At 41.5% G+C, this 18,525-nt stretch overlaps 1 protein-coding gene across 1 annotated transcript in view; it reads right to left on the bottom strand.

The window, feature by feature from the left end:
- The window catches only part of FLACC1 (flagellum associated containing coiled-coil domains 1), a 71,148-nt gene that overhangs the window by 8,631 nt on the left and 43,992 nt on the right, over positions 1–18,525 (bottom strand). Inside the window, exons 12-14 of the mRNA XM_088465255.1 lie at positions 18,477–18,525; positions 16,719–16,781; positions 15,342–15,431 (exon numbers count right to left, since the gene is read on the bottom strand). The exon at positions 18,477–18,525 is cut by the window's right edge and continues 55 nt beyond it. Coding sequence (XP_088321381.1) covers positions 15,342–15,431; positions 16,719–16,781; positions 18,477–18,525 — 202 coding nt within the window. The remainder of the gene's footprint in view (positions 1–15,341; positions 15,432–16,718; positions 16,782–18,476) is intronic.

The raw sequence follows: 18,525 nt of genomic DNA, 5'->3' as shown, positions 1-18,525 counted from the left end.
AGGACTGATGTGAAGGACTATTGTCTGTAACGCGCTGCGGAACGTGTGTGCGCTTTATAAATAACTGGTAATAAATAAATAAGATAATGTTTTGGACCATGTATCTATAAGAAGAAATACACCTGGCGGGAAATGCAATGAACAGCGATTTGTCAGAAACGCCAACATTTGGCTGTTTCTGCCGCATGATTTCAAGCTGTGATTTTCTTTTTGAAGTTGAAGCCAGGCTGACTTTCTGCCTAATTGTAAGTTCTGTCATTATAAAACAAAACATTAAAAAAACTGGACGACGGCAAATTGAAGAAATACTATAAAGCACTATTTTAGCCAATTTGGTAAGATTTTATCTAACGTTATCTAGCAAAAACACTAATGTATTTTCTAAAAAAAAAAAAAAAAAAAGGTTTTTGTGTGGGTACCATATAAAAATGACTGACAGTGATATTGGAATGTGACAAGCGCGCTATTGTGCAAAATGGGCTCAGCACGGGAGGGAGAAACCCCTCTGCAGGGAAAATCAGTTATGGTATAACATACCTTAGATAACTTTTTCTTCAAGGTCCACAGAATCTACCTTGGGGTATGTAGTTGGAGATATCCAGCTACAGCTTTGAAGCTCCCAGCATGCACTGGTCCTCCCTATATACCCCGCCCCCAGTCACAGGCACTCAGTTTGTAAACGAGCCTAATGGCAAGAGACGGAAAGTGGAGAAGGACGTACAATGTACCCAAGAAACACTCTCAAAATGCGAAGAGGGAATCATTGATACAAAAAAACAAAGAACAGATCCCAACTGAGGCCAGGTGCGTCAGGGTGGGTGCCCTGTGGACCTTATGTCACCTTGTTAGGAACAGGGAGATCAGCCTGTATATAGACTTGAGAAATAGTTGTACACAGCCAGCGAGCCAAAGTCTGTTTGTTAGCTGGCCAGCCTCGTTTGTGAAACCCATATAACACAAAGGCCCCGATTCAGAGCCGCTCGCTGGGTTTGTGGGCGGTTTTTTTTTTGTTTGTTTGTTCTCCGGCCGCTTGCAAAGCTGTGGGAGACCACCTGCGCATGCACAGTGCATAAACATCGGGCCGCTTGCGAGCGCTCAGAATCAGGGCCAAAGAGCGCATCTGATTTCCTGATGGAGCTGGTACGATCCATGTAGATACGAAGGGCTTAAACCACATCCAGGTAGACAGGTTTGAAGACTGAAAAGCTGGGACTACAATTTCCTCATTTATGTGGAAACGGGAAACAACCTTCGGACGGTAATCTGCCTTAGTATGAAGGACGGCTCTATTTTGATGAAAAATCCAATATGGAGAGCAGGATGACAGTGCTGCCAAGTCAGAAACTCTACGAGCTGAGGAATAGCGAGAAGAAAAAGTGTCTTCGCTGTCAACCATCTTCAGTCCACCTTTTCCAAGGGTTCAAAGGGGGGAGCTTGCATCGCCTTGAAAGTCCCATGGTGCCATTGGAGGGACAAAGAGAGGTTGCAGTCGTAGGATCCCCTGCAAAAATGTTCTTACATCTGCCAGGGGCGCAATTCTGCGCTGGAACAAAACCGACAAAGCAGAAACTTGAACCTTCAAGGTAGCCAGACACTACCTTCAAGTACTCTTGAATCCCTGAAAACCTTAGGGTCATATTTTGTTTGGGAACACCAACAAAAATATGAATGCCAAATTTTGTGATAGATGCGGGCTGAAGCAGGCTTCCTTGCCCTCATCATCGTCTGGATCACAGAAGCAGAGAAACCCATGGCTTTTCAGATGGAAGCCTCAATAGCCACGCCATCAAAGCTAGCCAGTGGAAGTGGCCTGTCTATGGATAGACATGTCAGATCGGTGAACCAATGTCTCCTGGGCCAGGCAGGAGCTATTAGTATTAACCTGCCGCCTTCCTACTTGAACTTTTTGATGACTCTTGGAAGGAGGGATATCAGAGGAAACAGTTATGCCAACCTGAAGTTCCACCTCAACGTCCACGAAGGCAGCTGAGGGGTCCCTCGTTCTGGAGCCGTACCTGGGGACCTTGTGGTTGTGTAGCGTGACGCCATGAGGTCTACGTGTGGTAGTCCACACCTGTCAACCAAGAGTTGAAAGACATCCAGATGAAGAGCCCATTCTCCGGAATGTATGTCCTGACAACTCAGGAAGTCCGCTTCCCAGTTGAGGACTCCTGGGATGAATATTGCCGAGATTGCTGGAAGATGGCATTCTGCCCACAGCAGAATGTTCGTCACTTCCCTCATGGCTGCCGGACTTTGTGTGCCTCCTTGCAGGTTGATGTAGGCCACTGTGGTCGCGTTGTTGGACTGAATCTGGACAGGCCCGCCGTGAAGAAGGTCCTGCGCCAGACTGAGCGCTCTGTGCACTGCACGAAGCTCCAAGATATTTATCGGTAGGTGACTTTCCTGAGCCGTCCACCTTCCCTGAAAGGTGTGACGCCCTGTCACCGCTCCCCAGCCTCGCAGACTTGCATCCGTGGTGAGGAGTACCCACTCTGGGACCCATAACGGATGACCCTTGTCTAAATGAGTCGTCTCCAGCCACCAAGCGAGGGAGAGCCGAACCTCTGGCGAGATATGGATTATCTGAGACTTTATCCGTTGAAACTGACCAGTCCAATGAGACCGAATCCATTGCTGCAGGGACCTGGAGTTAAACTGGGCATACGCCACCATATCGAATGTGGATACCATGGAGCCGGCACCTGCGTTGCCAGGTGACCTGACATACTTTGTTTGCAGAGTAGACTGCGCACACGAGACTGTAGTGCCGCTATCTTGTCCTCTGGTAAGAGAATCCTCTGGGCCAGAGAGTCCAGCAGAGCCCCCAGGTGCACTATCCGCTGAGCTGGAGTAAGAGAGGACTTTTTTCAATTGATTACCCAGCTGTGCTCCTGTAAGCAGACAATGGTCATCTGGAGATGACATTGTAACACGTCCTGAGATTGTGCTAATATCAGGAGGTCATCCAAATATGGCAGTATCCTGACCCCTTGTCATCTGAGATGAGCCGTCATCACTGCCCTTATTTTGGTAAATACCCAATGGGCTGTCGCCAGCCTGAAGGGTAGAGCCTGAAATTGGCAATGTTGCTGATCTACAGACAATCTTAGAAATCTTTGGTGGGATTGTGCAATCGGAACATGCAGATATGCATCCCGTATGTCCAGGGAGACCATGAAATCTCCAGGCTCCATTGCCAGCATAATTGACCATAGGGTTTCCAAATGGAATTTGGGCACACGGATAAATCTGTTGAGAGACTTCAGATTCAGGATAGGACGATGTGACCCATTTGGTTTCTGAACCAAAAACAAATTTAAATAATAACCCCTTCCCTGTTGCGTCACAGGAACAGAGATTATGACTCCTGACCCAATAGACTCCCGGAAGGCTGAAGACCTCAAAGGGTCTAAAGGTAGGGTTGTACCAACAAAACTTTTAGGGGGATGCCTCAAGAACGTGATGGCATAACCTTGAGAGACCACCTCTTGAACCCAGGCATCTGTAGTGGTCTGATGCCAGGCCTGATAAAACTGTAGGAGTCGGCCTCCAACCCTGAGACCCCCCAGGGAGAAGAATGCCCCATCAGGCAGTGGGCTTACCATCCGGCTTGGAAGCAGGATGCTTGGCTGACCAGGACTTCTTGGTATGCTGTCTCCTGTGGGAATTATCCTGTTTAGAGGAAGACTGTCCCTTTGCCCTACCCTGTTGGCGAAAGGACCGAGCTGACGACTGCCTTTATGTAGTCGTAGATGGCAACCCCGCAGATTTAGACGTTGCCAGAGAAGACATTCATCCAGCTCTGATCCGAACAGTACTTTCCCCACAGAAGGCAAGGATTCCAGGGCTTCCTTGGAACCTGTATCCGCCTTCCAGGTTTTGAGCCAAAGGGTTCTTCGAGCTGCAACTGAAGCTGCCAAACAGGATTTACAGGACTTGAGCACCGAAGGCTCAACCTCAGCACCTTTACCCTCAGACATGACCAATGTGTGATCGGTATAAGGTGTACAGTATAAATGCAATGTGACACACTTCACATATGAAAAATCCCACACACCTTTTCAGAGGGATGAGGAGAAACACAGTGATACATATAACTAACAGAGTATATACAGAAGCTAGCATTACAGTCACATACAGTATATATACAGCAGCTAGCATTACAGTCACATACAGTATATATACAGCAGCTAGCATTACAGTCACATACAGTATATATACATACAGCAGCTAGCATTACAGTCACATACAGTATATATACAGCAGCTAGCATTACAGTCACATACAGTATATATACAGCAGCTAGCATTACAGTCACATACAGTGTATATATACAGCAGCTAGCATTACAGTCACATACAGTATATATACATACAGCAGCTAGCATTACAGTCACATACAGTATATATACATACAGCAGCTAGCAATACAGTCACATACAGTATATATACAGCAGCTAGCATTACAGTCACATACAGTGTATATATACAGCAGCTAGCATTACAGTCACATACAGTATATATACAGCAGCTAGCATTACAGTACATACAGTGTATACATACAGCAGCTAGCATTACAGTACATACAGTGTATACATACAGCAGCTAGCATTACAGTACATACAGTGTATACATACAGCAGCTAGCATTACAGTACATACAGTGTATACATACAGCAGCTAGCATTACAGTCACATACAGTGTATATATACAGCAGCTAGCATTACAGTCACATACAGTGTATATATACAGCAGCTAGCATTACAGTCACATACAGTATACATACAGCAGCTAGCATTACAGTCACATACAGTGTATATATACAGCAGCTAGCATTACAGTCACATACAGTGTATATATACAGCAGCTAGCATTACAGTCACATACAGTATACATACAGCAGCTAGCATTACAGTCACATACACTGTATATATATACAGCAGCTAGCATTACAGTCACATACAGTATATATACATACAGCAGCTAGCATTACAGTCACATATAGTGTATACATACAGCAGCTAGCATTACAGTCACATACAGTGTATATATACAGCAGCTAGCATTACAGTCACATACAGTGTATATATACAGCAGCTAGCATTACAGTCACATACAGTATACATACAGCAGCTAGCATTACAGTCACATACAGTATATATATACAGCAGCTAGCATTACAGTCACATACAGTATATATACAGCAGCTAGCATTACAGTCATATACAGTGTATATATACAGCAGCTAGCATTACAGTCACATACAGTGTATATATATACAGCAGCTAGCATTACAGTCACATACAGTGTATATACAGCAGCTAGCATTACAGTCACATACAGTATATATACAGCAGCTAGCATTACAGTCACATACAGTGTATATATACAGCAGCTAGCATTACAGTCACATACACTGTATATATACAGCAGCTAGCATTACAGTCACATACAGTATACATACAGCAGCTAGCATTACAGTCACATACAGTATACATACAGCAGCTAGCATTACAGTCACATACAGTATACATACAGCAGCTAGCATTACAGTCACATACAGTGTATATATACAGCAGCTAGCATTACAGTCACATACAGTGTATATATACAGCAGCTAGCATTACAGTCACATACAGTGTATACATACAGCAGCTAGTATTACAGTCACATACAGTGTATATATACAGCAGCTAGCATTACAGTCACATACAGTGTATATATACAGCAGCTAGCATTACAGTCACATACAGTATATATACAGCAGCTAGCATTACAGTCACATACAGTGTATATACAGCAGCTAGCATTACAGTCACATACAGTGTATATATACAGCAGCTAGCATTACAGTCACATACAGTATATATACAGCAGCTAGCATTACAGTCACATACAGTATATATACATACAGCAGCTAGCATTACAGTCACATACAGTATATATACAGCAGCTAGCATTACAGTCACATACAGTATATATACAGCAGCTAGCATTACAGTCACATACAGTGTATATATACAGCAGCTAGCATTACAGTCACATACAGTATATATACATACAGCAGCTAGCATTACAGTCACATACAGTATATATACATACAGCAGCTAGCATTACAGTCACATACAGTATATATACAGCAGCTAGCATTACAGTCACATACAGTATATATACATACAGCAGCTAGCATTACAGTCACATACAGTGTATATATACAGCAGCTAGCATTACAGTCACATACAGTATATATACAGCAGCTAGCATTACAGTACATACAGTGTATACATACAGCAGCTAGCATTACAGTCACATACAGTGTATATATACAGCAGCTAGCATTACAGTCACATACAGTGTATATATACAGCAGCTAGCATTACAGTCACATACAGTATACATACAGCAGCTAGCATTACAGTCACATACACTGTATATATATACAGCAGCTAGCATTACAGTCACATACAGTATATATACATACAGCAGCTAGCATTACAGTCACATATAGTGTATACATACAGCAGCTAGCATTACAGTCACATACAGTGTATATATACAGCAGCTAGCATTACAGTCACATACAGTGTATATATACAGCAGCTAGCATTACAGTCACATACAGTATACATACAGCAGCTAGCATTACAGTCACATACAGTATATATATACAGCAGCTAGCATTACAGTCACATACAGTATATATACAGCAGCTAGCATTACAGTCATATACAGTGTATATATACAGCAGCTAGCATTACAGTCACATACAGTGTATATATATACAGCAGCTAGCATTACAGTCACATACAGTGTATATACAGCAGCTAGCATTACAGTCACATACAGTATATATACAGCAGCTAGCATTACAGTCACATACAGTGTATATACAGCAGCTAGCATTACAGTCATATACAGTGTATATATACAGCAGCTAGCATTACAGTCACATACAGTGTATATATATACAGCAGCTAGCATTACAGTCACATACAGTGTATATACAGCAGCTAGCATTACAGTCACATACAGTATATATACAGCAGCTAGCATTACAGTCACATACAGTGTATATATACAGCAGCTAGCATTACAGTCACATACACTGTATATATACAGCAGCTAGCATTACAGTCACATACAGTATACATACAGCAGCTAGCATTACAGTCACACACAGTATATATACAGCAGCTAGCATTACAGTCACATACAGTATATATATATACAGCAGCTAGCATTACAGTCACATACAGTGTATATATACAGCAGCTAGCATTACAGTCACATACAGTGTATACATACAGCAGCTAGCATTACAGTCACATACAGTATACATACAGCAGCTAGCATTACAGTCACATACAGTATACATACAGCAGCTAGCATTACAGTCACATACAGTGTATATATACAGCAGCTAGCATTACAGTCACATACAGTGTATACATACAGCAGCTAGCATTACAGTCACATACAGTGTATACATGCAGCAGCTAGCATTACAGTCACATACAGTGTATATATACAGCAGCTAGCATTACAGTCACATACAGTGTATACATACAGCAGCTAGCATTACAGTCACATACAGTATATATACAGCAGCTAGCATTACAGTCACATACAGTGTATACATGCAGCAGCTAGCATTACAGTCACATACAGTGTATATACAGCAGCTAGCATTACAGTCACATACAGTATATATATACAGCAGCTAGCATTACAGTCACATAGTGTATACATACAGCAGCTAGCATTACAGTCACATACAGTGTATATATACAGCAGCTAGCATTACAGTCACATACAGTGTATATACAGCAGCTAGCATTACAGTCACATACAGTGTATATATACAGCAGCTAGCATTACAGTCACATACAGTGTATATATACAGCAGCTAGCATTACAGTCACATACAGTATATATACAGCAGCTAGCATTACAGTCACATACAGTATATACATACAGCAGCTAGCATTACAGTCACATACAGTATATATATACAGCAGCTAGCATTAGTCACATACAGTATATACAGCAGCTAGCATTACAGTCACATACAGTATATATACAGCAGCTAGCATTACAGTCACATACAGTGTATATATACAGCAGCTAGCATTACAGTCACATACAGTATATATACAGCAGCTAGCATTACAGTCACATACAGTATATATACAGCAGCTAGCATTACAGTCACATACAGTGTATATATACAGCAGCTAGCATTACAGTCACATACAGTGTATATACAGCAGCTAGCATTACAGTCACATACAGTGTATATATACAGCAGCTAGCATTACAGTCACATACAGTATATATATACAGCAGCTAGCATTACAGTCACATACAGTATATATATACAGCAGCTAGCATTACAGTCACATACAGTGTATATATACAGCAGCTAGCATTACAGTCACATACAGTGTATATATACAGCAGCTAGCATTACAGTCACATACAGTGTATATATACAGCAGCTAGCATTACAGTCACATACAGTGTATATATACAGCAGCTAGCATTACAGTCACATACAGTATATATACAGCAGCTAGCATTACAGTCACATACAGTGTATATACAGCAGCTAGCATTACAGTCACATACAGTGTATATATACAGCAGCTAGCATTACAGTCACATACAGTGTATATACAGCAGCTAGCATTACAGTCACATACAGTATATATACAGCAGCTAGCATTACAGTCACATACAGTGTATATATACAGCAGCTAGCATTACAGTCACATACAGTATACATACAGCAGCTAGCATTACAGTCACATACAGTGTATATATATACAGCATCTAGCATTACAGTCACATACAGTGTATATATACAGCAGCTAGCATTACAGTCACATACAGTGTATACATACAGCAGCTAGCATTACAGTCACATACAGTGTATATATACAGCAGCTAGCATTACAGTCACATACAGTATATATACAGCAGCTATCATTACAGTCACATACAGTATACATACAGCAGCTAGCATTACAGTCACATACAGTGTATATATATACAGCATCTAGCATTACAGTCACATACAGTGTATATATACAGCAGCTAGCATTACAGTCACATACAGTGTATACATACAGCAGCTAGCATTACAGTCACATACAGTGTATATACAGCAGCTAGCATTACAGTCACATACAGTGTATATACAGCAGCTAGCATTACAGTCACATACAGTGTATATACAGCAGCTAGCATTACAGTCACATACAGTATATATATACAGCAGCTAGCATTACAGTCACATACAGTATATATATACAGCAGCTAGCATTACAGTCACATACAGTATATATATACAGCATCTAGCATTACAGTCACATACAGTGTATATATACAGCAGCTAGCATTACAGTCACATACAGTGTATATACAGCAGCTAGCATTACAGTCACATACAGTGTATATACAGCAGCTAGCATTACAGTCACATACAGTGTATATACAGCAGCTAGCATTACAGTCACATACAGTATATATATACAGCAGCTAGCATTACAGTCACATACAGTGTATATACAGCAGCTAGCATTACAGTCACATACAGTATATATATACAGCAGCTAGCATTACAGTCACATACAGTGTATATACAGCAGCTAGCATTACAGTCACATACAGTATATATATACAGCAGCTAGCATTACAGTCACATACAGTGTATACATACAGCAGCTAGCATTACAGTCACATACAGTATACATACAGCAGCTAGCATTACAGTCACATACAGTATACATACAGCAGCTAGCATTACAGTCACATACAGTGTATATATACAGCAGCTAGCATTACAGTCACATACAGTGTATATATACAGCAGCTAGCATTACAGTCACATACAGTGTATATATACAGCAGCTAGCATTACAGTCACATACAGTGTATACATACAGCAGCTAGCATTACAGTCACATACAGTATACATACAGCAGCTAGCATTACAGTCACATACAGTATATATACAGCAGCTAGCATTACAGTCACATACAGTGTATATATACAGCAGCTAGCATTACAGTCACATACAGTGTATATATACAGCAGCTAGCATTACAGTCACATACAGTGTATATATACAGCAGCTAGCATTACAGTCACATACAGTGTATATATACAGCAGCTAGCATTACAGTCACATACAGTGTGTATATATATATACAGCAGCTAGCATTACAGTCACATACAGTATATATATACAGCAGCTAGCATTACAGTCACATACAGTATATATACAGCAGCTAGCATTACAGTCACATACAGTGTATATACAGCAGTTAGCATTACAGTCACATACAGTGTATACATACAGCAGCTAGCATTACAGTCACATACAGTGTATATATACAGCAGCTAGCATTACAGTCACATACAGTGTATATATACAGCAGCTAGCATTACAGTCACATACAGTATATATACAGCAGCTAGCATTACAGTCACATACAGTATATACATACAGCAGCTAGCATTACAGTCACATACAGTGTATATATACAGCAGCTAGCATTAGTCATATACAGTATATACAGCAGCTAGCATTACAGTCACATACAGTGTATATATACAGCAGCTAGCATTACAGTCACATACAGTGTATATATACAGCAGCTAGCGTTACAGTCACATACAGTATATATATACAGCAGCTAGCATTACAGTCACATACAGTGTATATATACAGCAGCTAGCATTACAGTCACATACAGTATATATATACAGCAGCTAGCATTACAGTCACATACAGTATATATACAGCAGCTAGCATTACAGTCACATACAGTGTATATATACAGCAGCTAGCATTACAGTACATACAGTGTATATATACAGCAGCTAGCATTACAGTACATACAGTGTATATATACAGCAGCTAGCATTACAGTACATACAGTGTATATATACAGCAGCTAGCATTACAGTCACATACAGTATATATACAGCAGCTAGTATTACAGTCACATACAGTGTATATATATACAGCAGCTAGCATTACAGTCACATACAGTGTATATATACAGCAGCTAGCATTACAGTCACATACAGTGTATACATACAGCAGCTAGCATTACAGTCACATACAGTATATATACAGCAGCTAGCATTACAGTCACATACAGTGTATACATGCAGCAGCTAGCATTACAGTCACATACAGTGTATATACAGCAGCTAGCATTACAGTCACATACAGTATATATATACAGCAGCTAGCATTACAGTCACATAGTGTATACATACAGCAGCTAGCATTACAGTCACATACAGTGTATATATACAGCAGCTAGCATTACAGTCACATACAGTGTATATACAGCAGCTAGCATTACAGTCACATACAGTGTATATATACAGCAGCTAGCATTACAGTCACATACAGTGTATATATACAGCAGCTAGCATTACAGTCACATACAGTATATATACAGCAGCTAGCATTACAGTCACATACAGTATATACATACAGCAGCTAGCATTACAGTCACATACAGTATATATATACAGCAGCTAGCATTAGTCACATACAGTATATACAGCAGCTAGCATTACAGTCACATACAGTATATATACAGCAGCTAGCATTACAGTCACATACAGTGTATATATACAGCAGCTAGCATTACAGTCACATACAGTATATATATACAGCAGCTAGCATTACAGTCACATACAGTATATATATACAGCAGCTAGCATTACAGTCACATACAGTATATATACAGCAGCTATCATTACAGTCACATACAGTATACATACAGCAGCTAGCATTACAGTCACATACAGTGTATATATATACAGCATCTAGCATTACAGTCACATACAGTGTATATATACAGCAGCTAGCATTACAGTCACATACAGTGTATACATACAGCAGCTAGCATTACAGTCACATACAGTGTATATACAGCAGCTAGCATTACAGTCACATACAGTGTATATACAGCAGCTAGCATTACAGTCACATACAGTGTATATACAGCAGCTAGCATTACAGTCACATACAGTATATATATACAGCAGCTAGCATTACAGTCACATACAGTGTATATATACAGCAGCTAGCATTACAGTCACATACAGTATATATATACAGCATCTAGCATTACAGTCACATACAGTGTATATATACAGCAGCTAGCATTACAGTCACATACAGTGTATATACAGCAGCTAGCATTACAGTCACATACAGTATATATATACAGCATCTAGCATTACAGTCACATACAGTGTATATATACAGCAGCTAGCATTACAGTCACATACAGTGTATATACAGCAGCTAGCATTACAGTCACATACAGTGTATATACAGCAGCTAGCATTACAGTCACATACAGTGTATATACAGCAGCTAGCATTACAGTCACATACAGTATATATATACAGCAGCTAGCATTACAGTCACATACAGTGTATATACAGCAGCTAGCATTACAGTCACATACAGTATATATATACAGCAGCTAGCATTACAGTCACATACAGTGTATATACAGCAGCTAGCATTACAGTCACATACAGTATATATATACAGCAGCTAGCATTACAGTCACATACAGTGTATACATACAGCAGCTAGCATTACAGTCACATACAGTATACATACAGCAGCTAGCATTACAGTCACATACAGTATACATACAGCAGCTAGCATTACAGTCACATACAGTATATATACAGCAGCTAGCATTACAGTCACATACAGTATATACATACAGCAGCTAGCATTACAGTCACATACAGTGTATATATACAGCAGCTAGCATTAGTCACATACAGTATATACAGCAGCTAGCATTACAGTCACATACAGTATATATACAGCAGCTAGCATTACAGTCACATACAGTGTATATATACAGCAGCTAGCATTACAGTCACATACAGTGTATATACAGCAGCTAGCATTACAGTCACATACAGTGTGTATATATATATACAGCAGCTAGCATTACAGTCACATACAGTATATATATACAGCAGCTAGCATTACAGTCACATACAGTGTATATACAGCAGTTAGCATTACAGTCACATACAGTGTATACATACAGCAGCTAGCATTACAGTCACATACAGTGTATATATACAGCAGCTAGCATTACAGTCACATACAGTGTATATATACAGCAGCTAGCATTACAGTCACATACAGTATATATACAGCAGCTAGCATTACAGTCACATACAGTATATACATACAGCAGCTAGCATTACAGTCACATACAGTGTATATATACAGCAGCTAGCATTAGTCATATACAGTATATACAGCAGCTAGCATTACAGTCACATACAGTGTATATATACAGCAGCTAGCATTACAGTCACATACAGTGTATATATACAGCAGCTAGCGTTACAGTCACATACAGTATATATATACAGCAGCTAGCATTACAGTCACATACAGTGTATATATACAGCAGCTAGCATTACAGTCACATACAGTATATATATACAGCAGCTAGCATTACAGTCACATACAGTATATATACAGCAGCTAGCATTACAGTCACATACAGTGTATATATACAGCAGCTAGCATTACAGTACATACAGTGTATATATACAGCAGCTAGCATTACAGTACATACAGTGTATATATACAGCAGCTAGCATTACAGTACATACAGTGTATATATACAGCAGCTAGCATTACAGTCACATACAGTATATATACAGCAGCTAGTATTACAGTCACATACAGTGTATATATACAGCAGCTAGCATTACAGTCACATACAGTGTATATACATACAGCAGCTAGCATTACAGTCACATACAGTATATATACAGCAGCTAGCATTACAGTCACATACAGTATATATACAGCAGCTAGCATTACAGTCACATACAGTGTATATATACAGCAGCTAGCATTACAGTCACATACAATGCATAAATACAAACATTGCTATTGTAAATTCACTCAGAATCAACTGACCCGCCCCGTCGGGGTACTGGTAGGCTATAGAGCGCTATATACCACACCCAGCGGAGAGGTATACAGGGAGACAGACCCAGCCTGCAGCAGTACGCACAACAGTGAACTGCGAGCGTCTCAAGCACGAGGTGGCCAGAAGTAGCAACCAAGAGGCAGGAATCCGTAACGGGAAGTTGCGTCTGGGTCAGGGGAGGAGCGGCCGGGGCAGCACATATCTCCCCTACGCTGTGATATTGACGGCACAGGTACGCTGGCCTTACAGTAGAAGACGCTAACTAGTGCGTCTACTACCCATCCCCGACGACATACGATATGACCCCGGCCACCTTAGTGAGTACACGTTACACGAGGCCTTCACCTGCAGCCGCCTCTGGTGCGTCTCCTACACCGGAGGCCTGGACTGTGTCGCGCATGATTCCCCTCATGAGGAATCTCTTACCTGCCATCTCCGTGAATCCGATTGCAGTCCGGACCCCAACGATGCCGCTAGCTAAGCCTTGCTGAGGCCAGCCGAAATCCCCAGGGCATATAGCGGTTTCGGCATCGGCGGAAATAGATGGAGTCGCAGTATCTGCGTCCTATTCTGAGCCTAATACTGCTCGACTCAGAAGTTCAAAAAACTAAGGTAAACCATAAAATAAAAAGCCTGGGACCGCCAAGGCAGTCCCGCTGTATAACAAGTGCGTCTGGATACTTGGCGCGCACCAAACAAAAAAACTGAATGCCTGTGGCTGGAGGCGGGGCATATAGGGAGGAGGACCAGTGCATGCTGGGAGCTTTAAAGCTGTAGCTGATTGGTGCAATGGAACTCTCCAACTACATACCCCAAGGTAGATTCTGTGGACCCTATGGACCCTGAAGAAGACAGGGTCATTTTGCGCAGAATAGCGTGACTGTATCATGTAGCCGCCCAGAGACTCTGCAATCTGGCTGACAGATATACAATCTGTAGCACTTATCCTCATGTATCACATTCCTAAATCCCTATAGAGTGTAAGCCTGCGAGCAGGGCCCTCCGACCTCTGTCTGTCTGTTATTACCCAGTCCTGTTTTATTGCTGTTTGTCCCCAATTGTAAAGCACATCGGAGTATGCTGGCGCTATATATGTAACTGGTAATATATAATAACAACATATGTAACAATTATTGCATTATCACTTTCTTCTCAGTTATATGAATTCCTTTTTTAGTTGCTGACGTTTTGTGCGAAGTAGCGGAAATCTCGATGTTCAGCGGTTCTGTGCAGCGCAGCGATTTCCACGGTTTATATATTTAGTATCTCAGCGCTTTGGCTGTTTATGCGCAGTATTTATGTAACGTACACCGGCACTCACCAAGTTGCCGATCTCTGAACGTGCTTGTTGTAGCTCCGTACTCAGTGACAGGATAGCGTCAGTCCTGTTATCGATCTCTGCCTGCAGATGCTGCAATAATCCGTGGTTTAGATAATAACCTGACCACAATGCAACAAGCAGCTCAATGTGTAATAAATGCTAACAAATAAATTGGTTATGTGTCTTATTAAAGATTAAGCAATAGAACGTATATTGTGTATTTGGGTAGGGGTCATTAGACTGCAGTGTTTCCCATCCACCATCCTTTCGGCCCTCTCGCAGTCCAGTCCAGTCCATGCTTGAGCGGATGTGATTTCATTCGTAGGTACCTCAGTTATTTTGATATAACCTACTGTGCTTAAGACGATGTTTTCTCTGATAAACTGACCTGGAAATGAGACATCACTCTGGAATCAGAGCACAATGGCCCTCATTCAGAGCCGGTCGCAAGAAGCGAGCGCTCACTCTGAATGAGGGCGGCCGCTTGGGTTTTTAAGTGCGGCCTCCTGGTCGCTAGCTAAGCTGTGGGTTACCACCCACAGCTTTAGTGACCGACCAGGTTGATGGTCGCGATGGTCAAGACCATCGCGACCATCGGGGCTTGCGACGAGACCCTAAGGTTGGGTCTCGGCAACCGCAAGCCCCAGGGAGCTTCCCACTGACGTCACTGCTGAGGTCAGTGCGGCCACCCACAAAACGGCAGGCGTTTAAGGAACACCTCCGTTTGTGTAGCCACCCCCCCGCCCACAAAACGGGGGCAAGCTGTCTATCAACATCGACAGCCGCCCTTTTGTAGTGAGCTCTGGAGCAAGAGAATTTCTCTCTCGCTCCGGGGCTTGCACATGCGCAGTGCACCCGCTGCACGTGCACAGGGCCTAAACATCGACCCGGTTGCGAGTGCTCAGCGCTTGCAACTGGGTCTGAATGAGGTCCAGTGTACCTTATTCCAGAGTGATACCTCCAAAAAGATCTTTCTCCCATATTTTACTGAGTAAAGATCTTTTTGGAGGGACCGGATCGAATGCCCATACGTCAGATGACTATAAGTGTTTTAAATAATAACAACCTTAAACTTCTGATTTAACTTTGCTGCTGAGCTTTGCGCAAACTATTGCACCAATTCTGAATATTGATAAATTTTTTACAATGATTGTGTATAGCGGAGTTATTAAATATTTGTTTTATATTTTATATTGTGTTCTTTGCTTCACACAAGCGCTCCATCAATTTGATTTGGATTGTGTCTTTTTAGCAGGTAACAGACCGTGCTGGTTGGGCTGCCAGTGTGATTAAGCATTTATACTGAGTGATTGATAAGCGCACCTGTCTTTTGTATTGTACCATCAATGCTGTAAGGAATAGAAATACATTTATTACCATTTTCAGTGCGCTCAGCATTTTCGTTTCCTTTATGGCTTCTTTGTATTTCTTCCAGGCTTCCTAAAATAAAGAGAAACGCTGCAATGTCTGACAAACCTATGTATTGTGTTACATTGTATAAGTGAGGTGAATATGGTGACTTCATAGGTGCATAATTCACATCATTTCAGCTATTTGTACAAAGGCAGCCAGGCTATGCCACGTGTCCTGCTGGCATACTGATTGTGGGCAAAGCAACGTTACAATGCAGGGCATCTCTCTCTCATTTAAGGCCCAAAAACAAGTAGTAGCATACTGGCCAACGTTCCCTGATTGTCGGGGAGACTCCCTGAAATAGTAGCAATCTCCCTGACTCCCTGAAGAGTCTGACAATCTCCCTGATTGCACCTTATCCCCATTATGTAGCTGGTATATAAATAAAAACCCAGAGATGTATGCATTAAAATGGGATTAGTATCATTTCCCTGCATTGTGTATAAGGCACAATGATCCCTATGGTTACATTAATTTACTGAGAAGTATCAGGGTGTTTTCATCAACAAATAGATCTTACTAACTGCTTTGGGCCTATCACATGTATGACGTACCTCCCAGATGTAGCAGTACACGCCTATCACATGTATGAAACACCTCCCAGATGTAGCAGTACACGCCTATCACATGTATGACACGCCTCTCAGATGTAGCAGTACACGCCTATCACATGTATGACATGCCTCTTGGTTGTAGTAGTACACGCCTATCACATGTATGATACTCAGATGAAGCAGTACACGCTTATCTCATGTAGGCCACTCAGATGTATAAGTACACACCTATCACATGTACATACCACTCAGATGTAGCAGTACACGCCTATCACATGTATGACACAACTCTCATATGTAGCAGTACAAGCCTATCACATATATGCCACTCAGATGTAGCAGTACATGCCTATCACATGTATAACACACCACTCATATATAGCAGTACACACCTATCACATGTATAACACACCACTCATATATAGCAGTACACACCTATCACATGTATGACACACCTCTCATATGTAGCAGTACAAGCCTATCACATGTATGACACTCAGATGTAGCAGTACACACCTATCACATGTATGACACTCAGATGTAGCAGTACACGTCTATCACATGTATGACACTCAGATGTAGCAGTACCCGCCTATCACATGTATGACACTCAGATGTAGCAGTACACGTCTATCACATGTATGACACTCAGATGTAGCAGTACCCGCCTATCACATGTATGACACTCAGATGTAGCAGTACACGTCTATCACATGTATGACACTCAGATGTAGCAGTACACGTCTATCACATGTGTGACACGCCCCTCAGATGTAGCAGTACACACCTATCACATGTATGACACTCAGATGTAGCAGTACACGTCTATCACATGTATGACACTCAGATGTAGCAGTACATGTCTATCACATGTGTGACACGCCCCTCAGATGTAGCAGTACACACCTATCACATGTATGACACTCAGATGTAGCAGTATACCTCCACACTCATAGGTGCTGCTTTCACAATCTCCCTGAAATGCTTTTTCAAAAGTAAGCTGCACGCCTATTTTCTAGCATATTAATGGTGCAGAGTAGCGCATGCGTGTAATATAGCTACGTTTCCGGAGCTGGGCCATACTGGCGGCTGTATTAGGTGCATCCATACTTATACCATATGTTACTTATAGCTTAGTGACTCCATTGCTCTTCTCTCCAGCACTTACTTCAGTCTGTGCCTCATGGCTCCGCTGGATCATGTCCTGCTCTTCCCGT

The sequence above is a fragment of the Taudactylus pleione genome, unplaced genomic scaffold, assembly GCF_031769625.1.
Source record: "Taudactylus pleione unplaced genomic scaffold, aTauple2 ptg001928l, whole genome shotgun sequence".
Taxonomy (NCBI): Eukaryota; Metazoa; Chordata; class Amphibia; order Anura; family Myobatrachidae; genus Taudactylus; species Taudactylus pleione.
The sequence above is the reverse complement of the archived record's forward strand: the minus strand, read 5'-3'. Positions and strand labels throughout refer to the sequence as shown.